Genomic DNA, 26,915 nt, shown 5'->3' with positions numbered 1-26,915 from the left:
CAACTGTTCACTGTCACCAAAACAACTAGCAAAGCAATAATTAGTGTCAGTTGGGAAATATATCTGAAAATACATCAATCGTATGTGCATAACAGGGTCGTACTTAACAGTAGGAAAATGCAGCTTGATTGTCTCGAGGAACTGTGCCACAGTGGTCGTAAGTGTTTTTGATGAGTACGACTGATTTTATTATAAATGCAAAGAGAGCAGACTATTTCAGTCTTTTGTTTTCAAATTGCAAGATCAGCAAAATGGGTAAAAATAGTGTAGCGGCTCTAAACATCGCAGAATCAGGCTCTAAAAGAGACACTGCTGTTGTACCTGTGAATAATTCCTTCAAAATATCTGGTTGCATGGTTATGGATAAATATGTCTGCAAGGGAACTAGGGAGTGGTACTGTAGGGAGTAGTACTGGGTATACAGTGATCCATGCAACCATATAATGTGGTATGTTTGTGTTTCCTATGGATAGGGCCTCAGTAGACAGGGCTGTTCTGACCATCTGGTATACTGACCCCCCCCCACCCCCCAATCGGCAAAATTTACCATGGGGCCATGGGGGACCCCAAAGTCCAGGGATAATTTGTATTCCCACTTTAGTCCTGGCAGTAGCACATGTTGATGCGACAGTTTCCTTTAGCCTGTCTCCTCTCCCTCTGCGAAGGAGCTGCACACAGCCTACTGAGCAGAGTTGAATAACTGAAAGGAGACAGTGGGGGGGGGGGGGGGGTGTCTCTGGCGACCCCCACACTTCCAGCCCTTCTTATCCCATCATCCAATATAAGAAACAACATGAAAATTGTCCTTTCTGAAGATCCAGGCCAAATTAAGGCATGAATCTCCTGTGACTCCAGAAGGGAATGGAGCACAGCTCTGGCTTTGGGGAAGCGGCCCCCCCTTGGTGTGGTTCCACCGGCTCTGAGGAGCACTGGAAGCATTTTGCACTTGTATTTCGTGGCTGATGGGAATGCAGTCCAGCCTTGGCGATGTGCCGCGGTGACAGCCAGCGTGCTAGGCAGGAATTGTCACCCGGCTGACGAGTGAGTGCCACACAAAGGCGCTTTATAGAATAGTGGGGACCGCTGAATAAGTGACTAGCACTGGCTGGCCTTACACTCCTCCTCTGCCAGGAAGTTCCCGTAAATACCCATGATGCTTTGGGGCATGGATCAAAAGCTTCACAGTTACTCTGAAATGAAGGTATTTCATGTCGCTGTCGTGGTAATTATTATTATTTTCATTAATACTATTACTAGTACTACTGTTACTAGTATTACTACTAATAATAATAATAATAACAGTAATAAAATGTATTTTTCTTTTACTAAAAACTGTTTTTTTAACTAAAGTTAAGAAATTATCCTTGCACCAAGTTATACTAACGTCTATAGCAGAATCTTTTACTGACATGGCTGATCCTAAGCACTCCGCAACAGCACAGCGCCATTTAGGTCCTGAACTGATCAGAAGCACATGTCCTGAAGCATGTATAGCCCTGTAATGCACTTTTTGTATCCGACTGTAAATGCTGGCTGGCCTTCTGTGCCAGTTTCTAATAAAGATTATGGCACAAAGGCGTCAAACCTGTTGTAAGCGAAAAATAATTGAACAAGGCCACAGATGTTTGGAGAGCACTTAGGGCTGCTAAATGTGACTCTACCCTCAGCACCACAAGTTTACACAAGTCCACTTAAATGTTTTGCAAAAAAATATTCTTCTATGATTGTATTAACACCAAAAGTCTATCTTAATGGGATGTTTACCCAAGCAGCATGTTGTAAAGTCTTTGGGCAGTCACTTTAAACCTTTTTAAAGTGTGTTTTTATTGCCTGCTCTTTGGTTAAAAGTACTCTGTTGGAGTTTAGTCCTGCCTAGTGATGGGTTAACACGTGGAAGTTTTTTGCATTTCTGATCATTAAGCACACAGTTCTGTGGTCATTGTTACTCACTAAGCTTGTGTACTTCTATCACTCTCTCAGTGCTGCATTTCAGCATCCATGTCCCTGTGGTTAGAGTTCACACTCTCTCTGTCCAGGAAGCCTGAAAAATTTTGGAGAAAAAAAGCATTCTGAGAGGTGACGAAATGCACATTCGTACTGAGATAAAAGCTCTCCAGCTTCTCACTGTATTAGTGGGGTGCCGGAATTTGTGCCTTATGTATAAAAAACCCCACCATGATTGATGAGCGTGTCCTTAAAAAGCACAACAAACACTAAAGTAAACAGTAGTAATAGGCTTTACCCCCTGAAGAATCTGCTCTTGGAATTACTCCCAGAATTCATTCATTTCTGATGGCCAAGAATAACCCCAATTCAGTCCCTGAAAAGCTGCAGAGCTTTAAAAAAAGATTCTAGGCAACCAAATAAATGCAAATGGAACATATGACCACATATGAATTAGGTCTTTGCACTGACCTGCTAGGAACGAACCATGGACCCATAGAAGGTTTAGACCCAGTGTCGCAGACAGGCCTGATCAGAATAAATGTGAGCATTATGCTTATTATGGTATTCAGCTGTAGAATACAGGCTGCTTATGAGGCTTGTTTGCATTCTGCTTAAAAGAGCTCTGTTCGGCTACTTCATTTTTTTTTTCTGTCCCGCTACCTCATCCCACTCCAAGTCCCATCATTACGGAATGCAGCACAGACGTGAAAAAAATAATGAATAACACACTTGTTTGTGTGGAGCGGTGCCCTGAATTTCTTTAAAGTCCTCTGCCAACTTAGCCATTTTTTTCCCCCCTTTTCACTCCGTGTGTCAGCCACGAACTTTTTGCTGGGCTAGAGACGGTGCAACGGGACATAAGGCAACAGCACACGGAGTCCTGTCCCCCGGCAGTGGTCCACCATGACAGCGACGAGAGGACGTGTCGACTTACAGGTGAGTGAAAAAACTGTTTTTTTTTTCCGACAGGATGGTGCAGTTAGGCATGCAGTCCTCTCCCCCGTATTCCTTTCCCTTCCCTCTTTCTTGCCGGAGCGATGGCTGTTTGCTTTCACACTTCAGTGAGGTATTTTCCATGCATTTGGTAGAAGATGATTAGAGAGGTTCAATATGTTACTCTGCCCACCCCTCCACCCCCCCGCCCAACCCCAACCCCTAAAACGACGGGGATCATCCATCAAATATCAGTTAGTGACAAGCTGCTAAGGCAGAAAGGACCCTTAATGTGGCTCAGGATTAACAAAGCATGCACGTACTAGCCAATTAAAAGAAGCATAGAGATTATCACATTGCCCTGACAGAAGACTGTTCCCATGGCGAGGATGGAACATTGGGGAACATGGGGGGGGGATGTTGAAGTCTCTGATGATGCTGTCTCACAAACACATAAGATAGCTATACAGTGCATGTTATTTTGAATCAAAGGGAATTGTAATGCCCGTCCACATTTCAGAGAGCTATTTTTAGGGCTAATCACAGGCTACTGAGTCTGACCAAGGCAGATGCCAAATTTAAAAATGTAGGCTTGTCTGTACTCGGGTACAGTGTGCATTTCTCTGCTGACAGATTTGAAGACACTGTGTCATGTTTATGTTTTAACTAGAGTGGAGTAAATAACTTCTTGTGGATTATATGTTTCATATTCTGGAGGAGCAGTGGGAAAGTACCCCTTCGCCATACTGCTGAAGTCTATCTATTGCAGTGTTTGCCAATCCGGTCCTTGGGGACCCACAGTCGGTCCATATTTTTGCTCCCTCCCAGCTCCCTGCCTGACAGTCCACATTTTCCTACCCGGAGCTGGGAGGGAGCAAAAACGTGGACCGACTGTGGGTCCCTGAGGTCCGTATTGGGAAACAGTGATCTATTGTATTCATGCAGAATGCAGAAAACAGATGTTTATGGGACAAAAATGAAACACATAAGGAGCTTTTGTTTGCTTTGCATTGTTTAAGGTATATTTGTATAAACTCTTCAAATATATGTTGATGCAAAGCCCTCACATGGTGTTACGGTAATTCTCTACACTTTCCATTGTGGCACAAACCATCGACCTTCTGGGTATGGATGGCATCAGAAGAGCTATATAAACTAGTTTTTTCGCCATGGTTCCCCCCCCCCCACCCTTTCTGTCTTTCTGAAAGTTAAAGGAAAATCTTGCTTAAAATCTCCGGCCCATGAGGGAGTTAAGCTGGAATACAATGTCATGTTCATGACAAGATACTCATGGCTAGAGTGTCCCTGTTCCTGATCCTGCCTGGTACTGACACTTTCTAGCAAGGCAAACACTTCTTGCTTGTACAGAACAGCTGAAACATTCCCAGAGTGTCTGTGAAGGGCGTAGCTGTTGGGGCTGGGGGGGGGGGGGTGTAGAGGAGGTAGGGGGTAATGGGACCTGGTAGGAGGGGCATCTTTGTGCTGGGAATTGTGTCTGACGGGTCTGTGCCCTGGGCAATGACGACTCCACCCAGCTGACACGGTGATGCGAGTCTGGACTCGCCTTCTGACTGGATGGCTTCCATCTTTGGAACGGTGCACCAAAGACGTTCTTTAAAGAAGGAAGCTCCTGGTTCAGTGACTCACTGAAGGATACAACAGCAGATATACTCTTAAAGGTCTTAAAGTGTTAACCTGCCCGCATCCCTCAGCAGAGCAGCTAGGAGAGTCCCTGGGAGTCGTGGCGTGTGTTAGCATTCGCTGGCAGATTCCTTGCTATTCCACCTGGAGATTAAATTGTATGCGATAATTTGCTGGATCACTCTCCAAAACTGGTGGAGATTCCAATAGAATTATGCAAATTTTCATTTTAAAACAGCAGTATTGTACCTATAGCTTTTCCAGATCAGGGCAACTGTCCACAAATGCATTTGATAGCATCTGAGAAGGCTTTTTAACCTCAACTGGAATTTCCTCTGGGCCCAATGTAGGCGTTAACATATGGTAGAGCCCGTAGCACCTGCCTGTCATTCCAGGAGGAAATAGCTAAGGAAATGACTGCTGGAGCCACGTTTCAGCCAGCAGATATAAAACTTAAATACAGAGAAGCATGGCCAAGGAAGAGTGTCACTGATGGACCGTAAGTGCAATAATACCTGTCCAAGGTCTATTTCATTCAGATCGCCCAAACAAGAATGATCTCATCTCCAATCCCATCGAGCTTAGATATAACACGCAACTTTTATTTCGTAGAAGAAAACGGTTCACGGTCTCTGTAACGTGAAATATGAATCATGACATAATGCCAGATAAATGGGTCTTAAAACAGCAAGCAAAATAACTTTGTGGTAATAGAGGCTTTTTTGTCATGAGCAGGATAATTTAAAGCAGAGATATGTCATGTGTTCCTGCGTAATGTAATCCAGCCAAGGGACCGTGATGAAATAGCGGCTGGATTGGCTACACTTAACCCATTTCATAGAGATCTGTCCAGATTGTGCAGAGTGCTTCGAAGAATCTTGAACAGCCGAATATGTACTTTGACTTCTACCAACTTTTGCTCCAGGTGCTTTTAATACAAATATTATGGTTACATTTACATTTATTCGCATAATTTCTGTTTACCAAAGTGCCTCATTGGAACACTGTGTGGATGTATAAAACACATATTACCCTAACCGTAAATGGAACACTATCATTTAATGAAGTTCTGATCTTAAACCAATGTCCTGACGACATATTTGTGCTGTCAGGGTACGTATGTATTAACTGAAATAATGCAATAGTTAATTTCCCTAGTAACTAATTACTTTTCTATGCAGTAATTGGAAAAGTAGTTGAATTACTTTTGAATGAAGTAACAAGCAACTGTAATTAATTACAGGCCCAATCCCTGAACATGATGGGGTGCCGGTTATCATGATGTTGTGAATTTTTAACATCAATAGACAGTGTTTCGCGTATACAGTATTTGTTCATTTAGCATACATGGGTATTTATACATGTGAAAGGACTCAATTATGTCATGGAAAAGACTGAGTCCAGTTTTATTCCAGTTTTGCTGCAGGCAGGTCCAGGTATTCTGGGAATATGTGCTTATATGGCTCAATGTATTTGCAGCAACTGCAAAGCTAATAGATGCTTAAGCACACTGAGCACACAGTCAGGGATGGCAGCCCGCAGTAGACAAATTCTTTGCAGTGTCTGTAACAGGAACACCCATTCATGCATCTTTCAACCACTTGGTCAGGGCTGTGGAGGAGCCAGGGGCCCATCCCAGGCAGCACAGGGTAGAAGGCTGGGGTACACCTTGGATGGGATGGCAGGCCGGGATACACCCTGGATGGGATGGCAGGCCGGGATACACTCTGGATGGGGTGCCAGGCCAGGGTACACCCTGGATGGGATGGCAGGCCGGGGTACACCCTGGATGGGGTGCCAGGCCAGGGTACACCCTGGATGGGATGGCAGGCCAGGGTACACCCTGGATGGGATGGCAGGCCAGGATACACTCTGGATGGGGTGCCAGGCCAGGGTACACCCTGGATGGGATGGCAGGCCGGGGTACACCTTGGATGGGATGGCAGGCCGGGATACACCCTGGATGGGATGGCAGGCCGGGGTACACCCTGGATGGGATGGCAGGCCGGGGTACACCCTGGATGGGATGGCAGGCCGGGATACACCCTGGATGGGATGGCAGGCCGGGATACACCCTGGATGGGGTGCCAGGCCGGGGTACACCCTGGATGGGGTGCCAGGCCGGGGTACACCCTGGATGGGATGGCAGGCCGGGGTACACCCTGGATGGGATGGCAGGCCGGGGTACACCTTGGATGGGATGGCAGGCCGGGGTACACCCTGGATGGGATGGCAGGCCGGGGTACACCCTGGATGGGATGGCAGGCCGGGGTACACCCTGGATGGGATGGCAGGCCGGGATACACCTTGGATGTGATGCCAGTCGTAACAGCAAGTTATAATAAATACAACTGTTGTGTACCAGCGAGCTTGGTGCAAAAAGTGCGATATTGTCTTTGGCAAGTAGTCCGTGAGATGGATTGCACCTGACTGAGATCGTACGTTCCCTTTGGGACATTGCACACTGGAAACAGAGGTGGAGATGGAGCAGAGGTGCCAGACTCTGAGCAGTTGATGTCAGACTCAAATCATCGCAGTGACTCTTAATGTTCTTTGATTAAACCACTTTATTTAGATTTGGTCCACCTGAACACCACCCTTGTGAATCTGGAGATCTGTTGAATTACACGTTGTTTTATGTTGCCATGGATACAAATGGATTAGCAATATCCTAATTTTTACATTTAACATAATTAATGTTCCAATACACTAATCTGGCATTGAATTGAGGATGGATTTTAATTAAATTGTTTTATTAAATTCCATTATAACAAGGCGGTGAGGTTGGTGCCCCATCTTTAGTTGTTCCTCGCCTTGTGCCTTGTGATGGATGGATGGATGGATGAAAGGATGGATGGACAAGTGGATGAAAATAATGTAGAAACCCCTTAATGATCTTCTGGGACTCTACTGAGAATTTGACAGGAATGACACCCGCTTAGACAGCTCTTCATCGCTGCACTCGGAGAATTTCAGTCTTACAAGCATTATCCGTTAGACTATTCAGGGCAGTTAGACAACAAGGGCAGCTAACAAGACAAAATGTCATTCCCATCGCACAAGCCAGTTCATGCCAGTTTTCTCCTTAAAACCTAGATATTGAAATCTTGATTTACAGCACTGTGCAAATGTCTTAGGCAAAGACAGTGACGTTTGAGTGATCTCCATGTTTCTGTAAAACTATATTATCATGTGGGTCAAAGTGTGTCATCTTAGCCATTTAACAATCTCTCATAAAGCCACTTTTTATGAAAATATCTTCAGAAATCAATCATTTCAGGAGAGTAAATAAAGTGTTTTCTTGTAGCCAGCTAACAAGATATCAGTAGCTTCTTAGAGAAGATTTTTTTTTTTAGTTTTTAATGTGTTAAACTGAGCTCATATACCCTTACCACACAGATAAATGGCTTTAAACATTTTCTTTGACTGCCTTTTTAACATAGCTGTTACATAGCAGCCTGTTCACTGGTTTAGTGCAAATTCTCCTCCTTGTCTTGAAGGTGCAACAACTCGATTTTACAACCTTGATCATTTTTTTTTGCGCCATCTGGCCCTGCCTTGTGGGCTGTGAGACTGATGAGCGCGGTGAGGTGCAGGGTGCCCCCGCTGGCCCCCGCATTAATGGATGCCTGTCAGTGGGGCCCTGCTCCTCAGTGTGATTCATGGGATTGCATGAGCCGAGTCTGGCTGCCTGTGTGGGGAGTGACCAATGGCAGCGGGTCAAGGAGTGGAGATGTGGGCTCAGGCTTGGGCCAGTACTTCCACATACCAAGGCAGAGTCCCACCTTCAGGCGCCGTCAATCGTTCAGGCCTCGCGAGACTTGCCTAAGACACACTGAGGGGGTGTATAAGAGTGCTGGGCTGGTTGGCAGGTGGCACAGGGATTAACCGCAAGGGGAAATTTAACAACAACAGCAACAAAGGGGACGCATTACCGGTAATTAAAAAGTAACTGTGCTCCGCTATCGATAAACACATCCTGCCGACCAGGTGGACAGAAGCGTCCAGCTGCCTTGGCAGGACATCTATGCGTCATTCACGTGACACCTGTCATCGGTGATCATGTGACCGAGGAACATCTGCAGCCAAGTGTGATTGGGGGGTCCCTGCCTTCCCAGTTTCACGCGGGAACTGCAATGGTGACGAGGCAACATGCTCTGTTGGGAAAGCTATGACACGGTGGCTAATGAATTTGTAGGTCAGCTCAGTGCATCCGGGCGGACATCCTTCTCTTTTGGTTCGGTGTTTCCTGGAGAAGGTTAACAAGCTGTTGGTCTGGCCTCATCCGTGGGGAGAATGACGTGTAGATGTTCCTCTGGGAGTTTAACGGGCCAGTCCTGCAAACAAACAGGAAACCTGTGGCCAAGGCCCACAGATGATGGGTGACATGGGGACACAGAGGAGCACAGTGTAATGTTATTACTCTGCACACATTCACTCCACTTGTCACTACGCTATATGCACTATATACCTGGAAAACGATCACCTTAGCCGGGACAGCTGCTATTACAGTGGCAGGGGAAACACAAACAACAGCTGCTTCTTGAAGCGATCCTGTAGTTGTGACCTTCACTTCAGGCACTCCACAAAATGTCATGGTTCATTTCCAAACACGTAAGACCACATAGATTTAAAAAAGCATAAATTTACAACTAAGTCATTCCGCAAAGGAATAATAAATACAAACAAACAAACATAAACAAACACAAACAAACAAACAAATAATGTCCATTTTTGATTGTGAAGTAAATGGTTTACTTAAACATCCAGCCATCTTATAACCAGTTACCCATGTCAGGGGCATAAAAATAACTATTAATTTTACCACTTTCGTTTGTTGAGGTTGTTTAGATACAGAATAGCAGCATTGCCTGAATTAGACAAGCCTGCAGAAGGCTCAGTTAACACGCTCTAACTGGGTGCGACGGGACTAGTCACCTTGCTACAGATACACAGGTGAACTGTATCATTGAGTTAACATGTTAAAAGAAGCATACAAAAGTGCAAACTCAGTTTGTGATGCTGGATATACGTGTCTGCTTAACAAACGAAGGAGAACCTGAAACACAGAAAGGTGAGAAAATGTTAAGGCTTATTGTTTACACCAACCAAAAATTCAGCGAGCGCTACGGAAAATGGAGCAAGATGCATTTGCATGGATGACAAAGGTGTGTAGTCCCTCTTTGAGACAGAATCCGAATCAGTACATGACCAAGGTCTTGCTGCTGTGACGGGTAACAAAACAAAGTGTTTTCCTGTTAATGGGGTTACAGGAGGCCATCTTTGTAATCGCAGGAGGCCATTACAAGCGATTCCCTAACCTGACCGTGCCCTTGAGCGGCGCTCGTCTGCTGGAGAGGTCAGGTTCATTTGCGTCTAATTGTTTCTCCTGTGTGCACGGGTCTGTGTCAGCATGCGTTCCTGCTAAAATGTCTCACTCAGTAGCATGGAAATAGGGCTGCTGAGGGTGCTTCAGCACCCCCTCAGGTTGTTGGTGGTATTGCAGGGTCAGCACACTGTAGGCAATCAAGCACATGCCTATAGTCATCAAACAAAAACATAGCGTTATGTTAATTATCTCGCAATGCAGTGAGAGTGGTTGTAGCCAGCCTGTGTTTTTGTGCTTGTTATCTTGTTGTTTGCTGTCAATAGCTACTCATGATACCAAAGAACATCAGTAAAGTATATTGGTCATTCTATCTTCCTGTCCCTATTCCCCCTTTTGTCTCTTTTTCCTGTGGCAGTACAGCTGAAAGGGGGTAAGCAGATGTGGTGATATTGTCTGAAGAACAGAGAAGCAAATCGCCTCTCTTCCCAGCACAGCGGTACAATTTTACACGCTCATAAGAATGCTGTATGGTCAGTTTGCGCAGGACATACTTGGCTGCCACTCATATCTGACTATATTGCTTAACAGTGATTGCTCCACAAATTCCATTTCATCCTTTCTCACTATATGAACAAGAAACAATGTAAACACCATACCTGTGCTGGCATGTGGAACATCTTATGTACATGCATACTATGCAATTAAGTTACGCAAGAGAGCAGCAGTGTTTCATATGTGGATAAAAAGCCTCAGACCTGGAGACCCTCTTGTAAGCAGAGGGTAAATATGCAAACACAGATATACATGTAGGTAGCACAGATATGCTTTATTTGTTGGTTCTTCTGCAGTATTGTGCTTAAAGTCAGTATTGCACATGTGCGACGGTGCTAGTGTACAATCTTGTTCACACACACACACACACACACACACACATGCACTCTCGACATGCCGGGTGAACCAGAGAGACCCAGACTCACCATACCGAGGCACACACCCCTCTGAACACACATCTCCGATTTCACACTCCACAAAGACCACTTTGTGCTTTCACAGAGCTTGGAAATCCACTGCAGAAGAGTTAAAATGCAGAGAAGTTTAATGTGAACTTAAAACCACAGTGTTTTTTTCCCCCAAAGATCTCCTTCAAATTGATAATTATATAATTTATGAGCCATTCACAGAGTAGACTGATTTTTTGTAATTAGTGTTTCTGAGATATTATTACAGATCAAATCATATCATTGGATATCTAGGCTGAAGGTGACACTGTTTTTAAGTGTATCAAACCAAAATCTTATACATCGTACATTTTCATTATTTTAGAATTTGGGACATTAAAAAAACCAAATGGCTGATTTTTTTGTAATTAATTAAATTTAAGTTCAATGCTCGAACAGAACAAGTGTTCATCATTCATTAACATTCATTATGAACACCATTTCAAAATGAAGTTTCTAGAAAAATCTACTCACACATCGTTGCAGTCTATCGGAAATAGCTTTAGTGAACACGTCAGAAATGATGGAAGACTAATGGAAGTCTTTAATCAACAGGGAAAAGTGATTTGTCATGTGATATATTCAGACCCCAACTCCATAAGGAATAATTACTTAATTACTCATCTAGACCAAAAACTCGCATGAAAAGTCGGTCAAATTAACCTGGATTGGGAAAAAAAGATCCTTGCAGGACATGCAAAGTGGATTACCAGCTCAGAACCTGAAGGTGATGTAGAAATTTCACCTGGATGCTCGATTCTGATATGAAGAGAATATTTATTTTGTACTTGGACTAAGAAAGTACGGTAATCCAGCTCTGCACACAATCTCCCCCCACTGTTGGACCAGGTCACACATGTACATCAAAGAGTGTTGAGGCAGTGATCACAGATGAACAATTTCTCGGGGCAATTACAGCGCTTTCGAGACGTATCGGGCAGCTGCACAACCTTGAGATACTTTTGCCTGAACTTGGCAGAACATTCCACCTTCAGCTTTTGCGACTGTGTTTAGCGCTGCAGCTAAGTAGTTCTTCTATCTTATCATGTCAAGGTCCAGGACAGTTAGTAAAACAAAGGTGGGTTTGGGTTTTGTGCATCAGTAGGATTACATCTTTGCAGTGAATACATTTCGGCACTCCTTTGTGTGTAACCAAAAAAAAACAAACTCTAATAAAAACAATTTATGGCTTAGATACTCATCTTACAGCAATGGAATTACATCATACTGAATCTCTGTATTTTACTGTGTTAACTAACATTATTTTCCTTCCACAAAGACTTTGGGTTAAAGAGCTTGCTGTAGTGCTCTTGAACAAACATTGTAACATCCTTTCAAGTTGATATTGGACATAATGGATACGGGTCATAGTGGAGTTCGCCTTAGGTTTATTTTTCCTGTCCCTCTGCTTCTGTGGCCCCTGCAGGCAACCATAAGGCTCGCGCTGCCCACACGCCACAGAAATTCCCTTCCCCTCCCGATGGCCGCGTCGTCCGACTTCCTCCTCCTGCTCCACTTCCTCCCACCTCCTGCTGAGGGGGCGGAGGAATGCAGTTTCGCCTTTCAGAGGTTCTCCATGTAGCCGAGTTCCTGCCCACGAGCTGTGGTGGCAGCTGTGATTCAGCCTGGCATTGGGCACGAGCGGCATCTGCCCGGCCGCATACCGTGCCCAGCTGGGTGTGCCCACAGGCACGTGCCCCCGCAAAGGTCTCGATGTGCCACTACTGGCTTGTCTGGTACTGATCCACCCAGTCTTGGCTGCACTGCTGCAGCACAGGGCATGAGCTGTAATGTAAATTTCTCACTCCCAGGGAATGTGCTGTAAAAAAACACTAAACCATCCGTAAACCCGGAGGCCACACTGGGCCAGGAGCTGAATGAACGTCAGTGACACTCAAACTATGAGACTCACACAGCTGTAGAAACCTCAGCTATGTCCTGGCTTGTTTTTTGACGGCTGTCTCTCTAAACGTATTCAGCAAATCTTGCAAAAACATCTTCAAGCTGCTTAAAGGAGACAGGGTCACTGAGGGCCTGGGGACGACCGCAGGCAGCAAAGGGCACTCGGCCGGGTCCACTCTGGATGGCGGGCCTGACTCAACAAGTGCTGCCTACTGAACATTCATCATGTCCAGCCAAAAACAAGAAAGTCTCAGAGCTACTGAAAAGCTGAGCAGAAACTGCTTCTTAGCCCCAATAAAAATGTGGTGTCTATGAATCTTGCTACATGTTTGTCAGCCACCTTGGTGATTCTGGCAGGGATAGTACGCCCACTATGGGAAAGGCTTCACGAGAGCTTCACTCGGGAAAGGCTTCACGAAAGCTTCACGCTGGACGTTTGAGCAGCAGCCAATAGGAGGAGTCGGTTTCTCCACATTTTACGCTCTTGTTTCGTAGGCTCTGCTGTGTCGGCCCCCCTCGGCCGCCCGGGTGTCCATCACTCAGCCTGACCCCCTCCCCAGGTCAGGAAAGCAGGCCGGGCTGTTGGGAGGAGGTAGCTGGAGCCCAGAGAACACAAACAGCCCCCCGCCCTGGGCTCTGGCGTTACTCCCTTATGTCCTTTGGTCACCCCCTGCCCCCCCCAAACCCAAACCGCCCCCAGCCATTCCCGTTCTACGTGGGTGTTTGTTTCCAGTGCAAAGAGAGAGAACGTTTTAGAGATATCAGGCACTGAGATGGGGAAAACAACTAGGGTGGAGTGTTAATTTTGGGGGGGGGGGTGCCTCTGTTGTTGTGGGATGTTGTGGGGGTGGGAGAGAAGGTCGCGGTTAGACAGGCCCATGGGAGTCATCAAGTGGGTGGCACGTCCTGATACAGGACTGCCACCCCTGTTTGTCCAGACAGCTCCTGTGTCCACAAGGACGAGCACCATACTGGGGCGTGGAAGGAAAAGCAGGCCACGACCATGTTGTTCCACTTCTCCAACATTAACTCTGTGTTTCCCTAATGGACGTGACCATCACATTAACCTGGTTTTGCTGTCGCTGGAGACCGTGGATGCGGCCTGTTGGCTGACAACCCGAGGCGTTAAATCCGGTTTCAGGCGAGCCCCCTCGGTAGCAGGCCTGAGCAGGTAATGTGACGCGAAGTCTCTGTCCGACGGGCCTGCTACCATGCTTAAAGGGGCCTTTTTGCCGGCCCACCTTCAAAACCGGTGCTGCAGGCCTCCTCTGCTAAGTGATACAATAGCGGGAAGCATCTGATGGCTGAAATCAATTAGGATTTACATGTCAAAGAATGATCTCCAGCCTCACCAGCCTAACGCTACCAGTGAAACACTTGAGGAAGTTAGGCCTGCTTTAGGTCAGTAGTATTCAATCCTGCCGCATTTATCATTAGCCTATTAAGGACCGTTTGAGCCTGATTAAGGCATGAACAGGAACAGAATGGCCAGGAACAGAACTGAGAGTCACAGCTTTAGGTAGCTGCAGTATCTCAGCTATGTCATACGTCAGCATTACTTCCGAGCCCCCACATAGGACCCAAGCCAGCACACGTGCAAACTGACTGGGGCGACGGGGCCAGCACCTGCCAAAGGATCCAGAATGACATATTTCCCAGTCTGGGAGGGGCAGATTAGGAGTGGCAAGACCACGCCATACTGGGCCACTGCTGGTGGTGATTTCACATGTGATCCTCGGTGCTGGGGCAGCTGCTCCGGCTCCCTGAACAGAGGGACGGCCCAGTACATGAGAAAAGCTTCACGGCCAGGAACGTAGGGGAGTTCTTAGAAAGCATTGTGTGTTTATTTGGTCTGGGAACCACACTGTGCTCCATTTAACCAGCCACCAGCTATTGCACAATCAGAAGCAGCTGCGTTCCGTTTTTAATCAAAATCTTAATCTAGCGCCTTCTGGTCCCAGACGCTACTCCCCGTTCGTGGGTCCATTGCCACATCTCCCTGGCTCAAGGCCACCAATCGGCGTGCTGCCCGGGAGCTTAAATCCCTGCTCTTCCAGGGACCCTCCATGGAAGTGGGGGGGGGGGAGGGGGGGTAGGGGGATGCCCCCTGTTTGTTTAGCCCTGTTCCTTTTATGTGTGGCAGTCAAGTGACAAGGCACTTTGTGCAGGCTGGGGAGACGCAGACTGTGGTGACACCTATTTGCCTCCCCACTGGGTCAGACAGCAGTGACATTTACTACTCATTAACTCAAAGGCTTTGTCTGTGAGCTTCACTTCTCACCCTTTTATATGGCAGGACACGTTCTCTCTAACCAATACAGGCCCATTTACATGGCTCCATATTCTGAGGTGTGCAGGTTTAAATTCCTTAGTTTACCTCGTGCAAACTGAACTTTTGCCCCCCCCCCCCCCGATTAACAGCTTCTTCATTACAACATGCTCTTTAGATGCCAGCCCATTTTCAGATAATTGACTAAATGAGCATTTAATAAGACAGAGTAGCACATCGACCATAAGAACAGAGCCAAGAATGGAATGGAGCTTAGAGTCAAAGCTAAGCCGTAAACTGATTTACGACTGGCTGAGAGTTTCGAGGTTGCTATTGTTTGCCATGCCATGAATCCCTCATCAATCCACTGTATGTTAGCATTGTCAGTTTTTCTCAGGTCCTATGCTGACAAGCTGGGCAGAGGTTATCTGATATAGGCCTCCACTATCATGACTTTAAACTGGAAGACATAGCACAAGCCAGCATTCCATACAACAATGGATTCAAACCTGAAGCTTTGGTTGTGATTGGCTCATTACTCGAGGGTAGGGAGCAAACTATATACTGTGGTGCAATATTTATGTGTGTAATTTTAGCTGCCTTAACCACATAATAATAAGCTGCAAAACAGCTGCCTGTTTTAAAGAATTTCTTAGTACTGAAAAAGAATGTATTTTAGAAAGTTACATTATAATTATAGGTGAAATTTGTGAGATGGTGTATATGCACTGTGTATATATATATTATACACAGTACTACAAAATTCTTAAGCAAAGAATTTTTATGATCTTCATGTTGTCGTAAATCTGATAATGATATTATATTTGTCAGTGTGTCAGCTTAGCCATTTCAAAAGCTCTTCCAAGTTCATGCATCTGCAGCAACCATCCAATACACCCATGTATTTTTGACTCAACCACTAGCACATTGATGGATGTCTTCTTTGAGCTCACAACAAATAGAGATACCTCACAATTAGTTACATTTACTTATTCTTCATCAGACAACTCTCTGATCGGGTGTTTGAGCAGGGGGGAGGCTATTTTCAGCCCTCAACCAAAGACAGGAGGAAGATCTTACCTCCGCTGATTTGCGCGCTTAATTGTTGTCTTCATTCATCCAGCATTAATTAGTCTCTTGGCCTTGTCTCTCACCGATCCCGTTTGTGATGCCAACTGATAGATTTCTTCAGTGAAACCTCAGGTTCATTCACAGTTGAATGATGAGGCAGGTTCCTTAAGCTTAAGCAGATTACTAAGACAGAATGAAGATGTTACAGAAAGATGTTTCACACGGCCGGTTCAGTGTCTGTCTGCATCTGTCTCTGCCCCCCCATCTTCTTACATACTCTTGGAGCCAGGGGGGGTCAGACTGCCTTGGTAAGAGTGAGTTGTATGAGAGGCAAAGAACATGATGTGAGGAAGCAAGTAACAAGGACAGAAAGAAACATAAAATTATTAAATATAAAAGCTATAAATGAGTGAACTAAAGGAAAATAATTAACTACAAATTAACTATGGAAATCCCTCAACACTTTCTATAGCTAATTGATATCTCATTGGGTTATCTAGCAAATGAAATTAATTAATTAATTAATAGAGCTGCTGGTGAAATTTTATAAATACTTGGAATGGCTGAGGTGCCCCTGAGGAGAGGTTTGGGACCTGAAGCGGTGTTCAACTAGCCATCCAGCAAGATATCAGTGACTGTTTGGAAACACCTTTAAATGTTTTCTTTAACTGCTAAGACTTTTGCACGATGCTATGTGTGAGTTTATGTGTGTGATATACACACACACACACACATAATATATATGCCAAAATCTAACAAATCACGCTCTCTTCAATGAACACATTTATATAACAGAGAACGATGTTTCCTTGAATGATGATAAAATGCCAGTTGAACTAGGGAATTGCCTTTTAACCTGATAAATTGCATCTTATGTGAGAACATACCAGATACTCAGTGCATAAAGGGACCATTCAGGTGAGTCAGTAGAAGAGCCAGAGTGTCACTCAGGGCCTAAGAATTGGACTGAAGGCACCAGTTCAGGGCCCCTTGGTCTTGGGTCATTCCCCCAGGAAGGGAAGTCAGTGGTGGGATTGTCACCAGAGCTCCTGCCAGCTGCCAGGGGGAGCTCCCCGTACTTTGCCTGGATGAAGAGGGCCATTTGGCAGCCATAACCCACAGGCATGGCTTTCCTGTCCCACTGGGAGCAGTGAGCGATCCTCTTACCCACTATTTCTCAGTCCAGTCATAGGGGACCCACAGATGGTCCACGTTTTTGCTCCCTGCCAGACAGTCCATAGACATGGAACCGGGAGGGAGCAAAAACCTGAACCGCATGTGGGTCCCCAAGCACTCGGTTGGGAAAAACTGCACTAACCCAGCTATCATGGAGGGGAACATACACACAAGATACGCATGATACACACCAGACTAGCTGGGGGTACGATGAGTGAAGGGAACTGGGTGTGGGGAGTTACTGGAGAACTCCCCTCACCCACAGCTATATGGTAGGCAACTGGGTAAAAGTGTTATCTATTCAAGCAAACCCTCCTCGTCAGCTGCTGTTCGCCATTGGATGGAACAGCAGCCAATGGGCTGGAGGGGAGGTATACTTCCTGTGTGGGTGACATATTTCGGCCCCTTTTGTATAATAATCCAGACCTCTCCCCGGTGGTGTTTATTTTAAAAAGAAATAATCCTGGACATGCACAAAACTAATATGACAGCCTGTGTGGTATTTGGATGCATGCCTAATTCCTAATTTAGGTTAAACCTGATTTACTCTTAAAATGTCTGGGTTTTTAACTTTTCTAAAAAAAAAAAACATCTGTAAACTTTTGAATCTCAGCATATAGAATCTAAACCATGCATGTAGCCTATTTGATTATATAAGGGTAAAATGAGATTTACTGTGTAGTTTGATAATGGATTACATTAACATTCTTTGATGTTATACTTTTGAATAAAATGTAGCAGAATATTTGATAATATCATCCAGGCTTGGGTTATTTTCTTCTTTCGGCGAGCTAAAATGCGCATGTTTTCCGCATGAACATTTTTAAATTCATCTGTTTAACTTTTCTTAAAATCCACTTCCCTCTTCTGGCCAAAGGTTGAAAGTGAAGTTGTAGCCTGAAGCTGAAATATCTAATGTCGCTGTCCTATTTTTTGAGTGTAGGTCACGTAAGGTGTAGTAACCTTAGCCTTCATTACGTCATAGTAACGCGATATAAGTACAAACAAATCTGCGCACTCTACTACACAGCAAACATTTACATTTAATTTGTTTAATTGTCATGTGTGATTTTCCCAGGGGGCGGCACGGTGGGGCACATCGCTGGGACCTGCATGGGTTCGAGTCTCCGGCAGGGCTCCATGTGCCTGGAGTTTACGTGTTCTCCTCGTATCGTCGTGGAGTGCTCTGGTCCCCCCCAGTCAAAAAACATGCTGAGGCTAATTAAAGTTACCAAACTACCCATAGGTGTGAGTGAGTGTTGTAAGAGTGAGGGTGGATTTAAGCAGGCATGAGTTACATTGATTACTCTATAACAAACTCCTGTTTTGATTATCGCGCTGCAAATTGAGACAAAGGTGTGCACGATATATTTCGAATGTATTACTACCTTTGAAATGTTATAGTGCACATTACCATGAGTTTATAACTAAAAAAAAAATAATGGGAGACATAATGGTTGTGAATACGGTTATGTGCGATTCTTTTGGTCAAGACTCTTTCACTTATATAATCCCTCCATATTCCTGTCCAAATTGTACCATGCTCCCTGCGCATCAAACTCTTCATACGTCCTAAGTGTTGCAGTTTCTCCTTCATCTGCCATACCTCCTCGCTTCCTTTGGAAAAAGTCACACCCCCCTTTCCCGTGTCGCGCTGTAAATTCACCTGAAGCGGCTCTTTGTTAACTGGAGGCCATAAGTGTGCATGCATCCTGTGGATGTGACCCCAAGGGACCACGGACCGCTTGCCTGGAGCCTGCCAGTCTGTCCTCGGCTCCGGTTACAATCACGTGACCCTCCTCAGGGACCGACAACGGGGCCCAACAGTCAGCGGGAGGCTCACTGGAAATGCTCCGAAAGTTGCATGCGATTGTAATATTTACAGTGTTTCTTGGCTGTTAGCTGGCGGATACGTGAAACACATTTATATACTATGCTGCAGTGACACTGGACAATTCACTTCATGGAACGGCTCTGTGTTTTCTATCTGTCTCTCAACACCTCACACCACTCCCACGCAACCCCCACTGCCAGTTATTTATTTTTATAGAATGTGCGACCATCTGTTGTTCAGCGATGAAAATGCTAATTTTCAGAATCAGTTTGAAAAATGTGAATGCTTGAATGAATCCAAAGAGTTAGTTTGCAGACAGGAAGTTGCGAAATAAAAAGTATTCAAATGTTACATTAACTCCCTGTGGCCATTTTAAATATGTTTTTTGTGAATGTGGCGCCATCTGCTGGAAAAACACTGAAAACGTACATCTTTAATAAAGCGGTGCACTGGATAATTTCAAAGTAGAAATTAAACGCTGAGGAAAGACAAGAGCAAAAGGCATTATTACTGATTATGCAGAATAGATGGTCATCCTAGTGTGAAAACATTTCACACATCCACAGAGACTAAGAACATTTAACCCATTGTAGTCTAAATAGAGTGCTGGTACAGTATAGCCACTTAAAATACTTTTTCCAAGTAATTCTATGACAAACCAATAAATTTGCTATTACACGATACAGACCAATTCAGATTATCAAAACTAATAAAAATGTTTGAAATTCCACTGTAAATTCTGCTAGAATTTGCACTAGGGGAAATTTGTCACTGCACAGTGGTGTCGCGCTGATTTGTGATCATGGTCTCCATACCCACATTCTTCCCCATCCCTCACCCATCCCCCAAAGCCTGAGCGGCTGGCCCCTATCAACATGAACCACTATGCCACCAAGAAGAGTGTGGCAGAGAGCATGCTGGATGTGGCGCTGCTGATGGCCAATGCATCACAGATGAAGGCCATGCTGGAGCAAGGACCCGGCTTCAAGTACTACATCGCTGTTCTGGTGCTGATTGGGGTCTCCCTCCTCCTTCAGATCCTGGCAGGGGCTCTCTTTGTGGTCATGGGTAAGAAGCAGACTGAAACTTAAGGCCTTTTGACCTTTAAATAATGGAGTGCCACATCTCCTTTGACTCAAATAAACATGGATCATTTTGTGTTTTATATATTGCAACCTATATGAACATGTTGTGACCTGTTAGATAGTTTTGGGCTATTTCTGTATTGCAAAAAATCTAACTGCAACATCAGCTTGCTAAAAATGTTTTTGTTTAACCATCAAAATTGATCAGGCTGTGTTTGTTTTTGTTTTTAAGCTTTTAAGAATCTCAATAATGTTGCCAACCAGAGGAAGCTGGATATTATAAACAACATAGCTACTGGACTAGTGTTCTTAACTGTGATTATTAACATCTTCATCACTGCTTTTGGAGTTCAGAAGGCTGCACAGTATCCCAACTGACAGTGCAGGTGAAAAACAAACACAGAAATACAGGTTGGTGTGTGATTTGCCATGAAGGTGATAGACCAGCACAGGTGTGAAGATAAAAAATATTTGATTTAGATATTTGCACGTTGTCTATTTTGTGGAAAATGTATATTCATCGGTGCTCTACGTGCCTTGCTGCTGAATGCACAAGAATTTCCCTCTGAGGTCAATTAAGTTGATCTAATCTAATCTATTAAAAATCCACCACAATTCACAGAGGACCATGATACATCTGTTGCTGGTGTCTCAGGCCAGTAAAATGGTATTTGTAGATGGTTGATGTTTCTTTTGAGCTCTCCAAAGAACCTGGAAAGAATATTTTATCTGCTTCACTCGTTCATTGCTTTAAATAAAAGCATCTGCTCAATAAATAAAATGTAAAATGAACCTGTCTTCTGACAAAACTTTGCTCTTTTTTGTGTTTTCCTTCAGGTTTACCCCAACCCACCATCACAGTCCACCGCATTTGTTCATGCGCACCAACAGTGCCACACGAGAAGCACATACTGTATAACAGCTTGTATTTATGCATAAAAGGCATCTTAAGTTTTTGTAGTGTCAGAAATGTTTAATTTATTTTTAATTTAACTTCACTAGTGACTATAAAATAGTGCATGAATTTAACATTGCATTTAATCATTAATATAAAATTATAAAGAATTAATTTAAGTGATAGTGTGTTCAGTGATCCAAAAGCAAAAATATCTTATACAGTATGTTTACTATGAGACCCCATTCATCATGCCAGCTTTAATTTTATACTTTATATGTATGCTACATTTCATATATCATATGTAATGCAATAAAGATTATAACAGTATTACTTGTGTCCAGATATTTTGGTACATCCCTCTAGGCTTTTGCTTTTCATGCATGTCATAGGTCACATGACCTATGTCACGTGATGCTGATGGGCGCTTGGAGGTGTAATGGATTGCTAACTGCTGTCACCTGAGAACATGAATATTCTGATTTTGCGCCTGAAGTGGAGTGCCAATGTAGAGACCTATATCACCAAAATGGTCAAACTATCCGATCTATCTGACTCTCCTGTCCTGCCCAGGAAATTCAAGCAAATGGGACTTATGTACTGCTGCTGCTGAACTCCTTGCAGCAAAGATTGCTTTGTTAAATTGGGCAGCAGGCTCCTTGCTGCCAAATATGTAGGAAACATCGAAAAACCTCTGGCACAGAAGATGCTGTCGATAGGAAGAGCAAACCATGACTCACTAAATCTCACATATCTGCTGCTTGAAAAAAATGCACTGAAAATCAACTCTAAACATAGAGCACGATCTGCAGGTAATAAAAACATCCTCAACATTGCACAAACATTTTGCAATGTACTACAAACCGCATACATGCACAATAAACAATTGTACTTGTGAAGGATAAAACTGTACAATGCAAGAACTAAATATGGTGAAATATAGTTACAAGTAGTGATGGGCAAATGGACTGGCGGCCTGCCCAGGGTGTACCCCGCCTCTCGCCCGATGATGCTGGGATTAGCTTCAGCTTCCCCACGACCCAGATGGATAAAGTGATATAGATAATGGATGGATGGATGGATGGGCAAATGAAGCTTCATGAACCATTTGCTATATTTTTTCACACCACTAGGTGGTCCTCTTTGTTTGCTTTGATGCATGCTTTGAGCCCTTTTATGAACAGTGCACCATCTAGTTGGGTCAGAAAATACAGCAAATGGTTCATGAAGTATCATTTGCCCATCACTAGTGAAAAGGCAATTCATGAAAATATTAACAATATCAGTTAAGAGCAAGAGTGTGGAAAATACTGACCTCAAGTGGATATGTTGTGTATTACACCTCAAATCATTGAGATAATCCATATTCGAACGCAGACCAAGTTCGTGAAAGGTATTACAAGATTTCAAATATGCGTTATACCCTTACTGAAATATATAAACGGTAAGATGAATATTTTGCATGCAGTGGAGATACAACTATTATCGAACAACGTACTCAATAATAAACCACATGGTGAAAATAATAATGCGATAACTCATTATTCATATTATGAATGAAGTTTTTAATACATTATTTTATATTTTAACAGTAATATTCATCCATCCATCCATCCATTTTCTGTAACCGCTTGCAATAATGATCTTGCATTTTATAAAGCATCATGAAGAATATTTATTTTCCAAAGACAATATGCTGAGAGGTGACAACTTACGAAATAAGCAATACGAGCGTGGGAAAAACCTGTAACATAATAACGGACGAACAAAACAAAAATGTGATTTGATTGAAACAGTATTACGTAAATTACAGATGTACGAATTACTAATATTTCAAAAAAGCATATTATTAATAATGTTTACTCGTAATAGCAATAGATACAATACTAGATACAAACGAAAATTAAATTATAAGGCGACCTTCTCAGCATGGCGCCGCAGCGTGTCCGGAGTGCACCGGGACTCCTGCGTGGCTGTGGAGGTGAGAGGCGTGAACGCGCTTCGTGATCCTTACGTCACCGGAGCGCCCTGGCTTGGGGAGCTGCTAGTAGTGCTGGCAGGGGCAGGGAGAGAGGGTGGAAAGGGGAGAAATAGCTAGCTAACTGTTACACTAAAGGGTCATATTTTACTGAAAGACGTTTTCTCAGATAACGGTCCTTTGCTGACGGCGGATGCGGCGCGGCGGCGGTAACTCACACCGGTCGGACGGGATACGCGAGGAGGTAGGCGGCTGCTTTTTAAACTGATTTTCATCGTTGTACTCCTCAGCAGAAGTCAGACCGCCGGTTGGGCAGGGGGAGACGGGCACGCTTAACGGTTCAAACTGTCTGGAAAACATGCCTTTTTAAGACGCCTTGTGTGCTAGAAGTGGATGTCGTAATCACACCGTGTGTGGGGGGCTTCATAGTGCTGAGCGGAATATCGGAGAAGGGAAAGGGAGAGGTGAGGGGGGGAGGTATCGAGCGAAAGCGATGAAGGGTGTCTCCTTTCACTGGCGTTTTCCACCAGGTAATCCGCTAGCTACTTAGCGGGCTAAAGGGGTGCCGCCTGACCGCCTTTTCGTCCCGACTGGGCGACGGTAAACCTAGGAGACGGGGGTGACGGTCGAGAGCCAGATTCGGCCGCGGCGATCGGCACCCCTGCTCGCCCGGCCCTTGCTGCTGGCCAACCCATGGCCGGCCACGCTTTCGGCCAGTCACCAAACCCTGTCAAATGCAAAAGTGACCGTACCGTTGGTGGTACTAGTTAGGCTAACCAAAACGGTAGTGGGGGGGGGGGGCTGTGACGGACACAGCTCGTCATGACGAGCAGCTCAGAATAGACTCTTATAACACGATCAGGGATGGGAAGTAATTTATTTTTTTATGGAGCACAGATTAAGAAGACCTCTTATTTTTCCAAACGGCACAGCATAGCTCTCCTTATGCGCTCAAATGTAGTAGTTTTAGGTGTAAATGTAACTGGTTTACACCGCTATTCCCAGTACTTCCAGATGACATGTTACCGCCCATCACAGATGAACGAGTATGATTTCTTTGATTGCCAAGTCACATACACGCATTGCCATGGACTAATTTTAAACGTTATTTTAGAAAGGAATGGTGTCAATCGTAATTTTCGGTGGCGATGGGGTGGGGGTGGGGGGGGCTGCACGGCGTTGAGGATTTCCCCCTCCACCCCTGCCTGCCGTTAGGCTTGCAGTTCCTCCAGGATCATGGTGGAAATAACTGTAATCCTTACGGCTCCACAAGTTTCCCTATCGATCGAGCTTCTGGTTTTTTTTTCTTTCCCGGAGACGTGACGTCCGACTGCATCTGTCTTTGCATTTGTGTCAGATAGTTGTCGCCGAGGGCGATAAAAGCTGTGGCGGATCACGGCCGTGACACTCAGGGTAGCCTCGGGTAATGGATACACGCAGTGGGCGTGGAACAGCGCACCTTGGCCTGCAGCTGGGAGACATTGGTCAAAAATATGATCAAAAGGGCGTTTTGTTTTGCTGAAGATTTTTGAAACATTTCAAAACACTGTTAAATAATCATTAAAAAAAAACTTAATACATATAAAAGGTTAATTATGTTTCTGATCAGATTTAGAAGAAATAGGGTTTATCGTGAAATAGTCTGTTTCGCTAGCTGTGAGCATGCCACAATGTCTATGACTGCAAACTTCTCACAATCAGTTTAAATAGAAATTTGATCAGGATGCTTATTGATCCAGATCAGTATGTTTTCTGTGTGCCTGACAGCCTAGTTGTTAAAAACGAACCAATGCGATAGAATGAAAGCATGAGTAATCGTGCCGTTGGTCGGTCACAAGGCATGTGGGTTTGTCAGTTGTGTCTCAGTGCTCCACTAAGGTCCTCATGTAGGGAATAGCATTCTCTGGCTTCTCTTCTGGTTGCAGTGCTTTTCAAAGATAGCAGCAGTTTCTTTTACATGCAGAAGCCAAGAGAAGTTATTCTTGGGCAAAACACGTCAAGTCATGCTTGAACACGAGGAAGATCCTCAGGGGTTTTAACCCTTGTGAGATGTCCACCCAGATCCAGCCTCTCTACACTGAAATTAAGTTGCTACTTTGCACCTCGTCTGATTTGATAGGCGTCTGAGAGTTGTGGTGTGATGGCAGACCTGTTAGGCAGCCCTGTTCTTCTTGGTGTGCTGCTCTTGTTCCATCTTGCTAATAGGAGTGAAGGCAGTGTCACCACCTCCATGTTTTAGGTGCACATTTGAGATTCCACGTCATGGTTGCCTGTTTATCTCTTGTGGCTCACCAAGTATAGCAAAGTTTTAACAAAGCAACAGTTGTGGGTTCAAATCCCAAGTAACTCTCATAAATCGTAAAACCTCTGCTGTTTGTCACTTTGGATCAGCATCAGGTAAATGTCAAATAAATACATGTTTAAAATATTTTTGTTTAGCTCCTGTTAGACAACTGTGTACCAAACCTATTAAAAATGAATGTTAATTTTTCATAAAAAATTCTGTCTTTAATTGAAACCTTCACTTGGTTTTGTTTCCTGCATGCCTGAAACATTTTAAGTGGTAGAAATAACTGTATTTCTTCAGACAAAAGTATATGTTTGCATTGGATGCTGGTTCTACTTTTCCTGCAATGTTATGAAGAAGGATTGAGATCTATATTAAAGAATGATGAACAAGTGAATATAAATAGCAAACAAGGAATGATGAGCAGGTGTCAAGCTGTATACTGTTAGGCTAATATCATTGGTGCTGAGTGGCAGTAAAGTTGTCCTGGGTGTTGGGGCCCCACCCCACCCCACCCCCATGCATCATTTTTATCTGCAGGCTCCAAACCCCACCCAGAAATGCTTTGGAACACCTGGTGCTCAACCTGCCTCATGAAGAGGCAAGGTGGGAATGCTCAAATGCTGCTGAAGGGATTGATGTTTCTAACCCTGCCTAGTGGTTCTCTCACGTGTGGGGGGGCAGGACTGGCCTTCCTTTAAAGCCTATCAGAAGCGTGTTTCTGTCCTCAGGCGACCCCCATTCAGCTCCTGAGGCTTCAGTCCTTGACGGGGCCAGGGCCTCAGGGGTCTGTCTTCTGAGAGGGCGAGTAAACTAGCAGGTTTTTGTCTTTTCTGAAATCCGTCTCCTGTGTATGAGTGTAGGAGTCTCCTAAAAAATATTCAAAATATGAAAGTAGGGCAGATCACAATGAGCGTCAGGGCTGTGCAGTTTAAGAAGGAGTACCATGCTTCTGGCCATCTCCAGAAGACGCTCCATCATGAAAGCACTCTCTCCCAAATATATAAACAAAAATGCAAGCAGGCAGAGAGAGACAAGTATATCGTGGACTTTCTGCATTGGATTTTAGCTGGTGGGATTTTTGTTGAGAACTCGGCTGTATTAGTGACCCTGGGCTGGTCCATTTAGGCCAGTCAGTGGATTGATGCTTTGTGATTCCACTTTGCACAAACACAGTTGAGGCTAGACTACCCCACTTTATCTCCATATGTGGCCTTTTCAGTCAGTTTTCAACAGTAGAGTTTTAGAAACAGTTCAGATGTTGCCTTTAGAGTGGCAGGCAGCCAGGCTGAATGATCATACACTGCTTCTACCCCAGCTTTTACATACCTAAGTGTCCTCTGACAGTACCTGGATATAGTTCTTTGAGTTGCTATTTGCAGGATCCTTTCAGTACATCCATCTGGGCACTCGGTCAACAGTTTAAAAAAAAGATAGAAAACAAGGCATCAATATGAGTGGACTGTTCCATCACCTTGGAACACAACATGAAATGAATAGGGGAAATATGTTTTTTTCAGCTTGCGTGTTACATACATAAGTGTGTGTGTGTGTGTGTGTGTGTGCGCAC

At 44.5% G+C, this 26,915-nt stretch overlaps 2 protein-coding genes across 11 annotated transcripts in view; both read left to right on the top strand.

Annotated features, from left to right (window-relative positions):
• Positions 1 to 1,099: 1,099 nt before the first annotated feature.
• Positions 1,100 to 21,410, top strand: ninj2 (ninjurin 2). Of its 2 annotated transcripts, XM_023810402.2 has the most exons (5): positions 1,100 to 1,201; positions 2,765 to 2,883; positions 19,952 to 20,168; positions 20,418 to 20,596; positions 21,023 to 21,410. In XM_023810402.2, exons 2-4 carry the CDS (start codon positions 2,851 to 2,853, stop codon positions 20,561 to 20,563), a joined length of 396 nt encoding a protein of 131 aa, XP_023666170.1. In that variant the 5' UTR covers positions 1,100 to 1,201; positions 2,765 to 2,850; the 3' UTR covers positions 20,564 to 20,596; positions 21,023 to 21,410. The 2 variants fall into 2 exon arrangements, with proteins under 2 accessions (XP_023666170.1, XP_023666169.1); XM_023810401.2 differs by lacking the exon at positions 1,100 to 1,201 and having other exon boundaries at positions 2,625 to 2,883.
• Positions 21,411 to 23,090: 1,680 nt separating this feature from the next.
• The window catches only part of erc1b (ELKS/RAB6-interacting/CAST family member 1b), a 147,486-nt gene continuing 143,661 nt past the window's right edge, over positions 23,091 to 26,915 (top strand). For 6 of the 9 annotated variants that reach the window (XM_023810375.2, XM_023810374.2, XM_023810372.2 and 3 more), the window contains exon 1: positions 23,091 to 23,302. The gene's annotated coding sequence lies outside the window, so the exon portion shown is untranslated. The remainder of the gene's footprint in view (positions 23,303 to 26,915) is intronic. The other 3 variants (XM_023810376.2, XM_072710121.1, XM_072710120.1) reach the window with 1 other exon arrangement.

The sequence above is a fragment of the Paramormyrops kingsleyae genome, chromosome 3 (genome assembly GCF_048594095.1).
Source record: "Paramormyrops kingsleyae isolate MSU_618 chromosome 3, PKINGS_0.4, whole genome shotgun sequence".
Classification (NCBI taxonomy): domain Eukaryota; kingdom Metazoa; phylum Chordata; class Actinopteri; order Osteoglossiformes; family Mormyridae; genus Paramormyrops; species Paramormyrops kingsleyae.
This window is presented reverse-complemented; position numbering and strand designations above follow the sequence as displayed.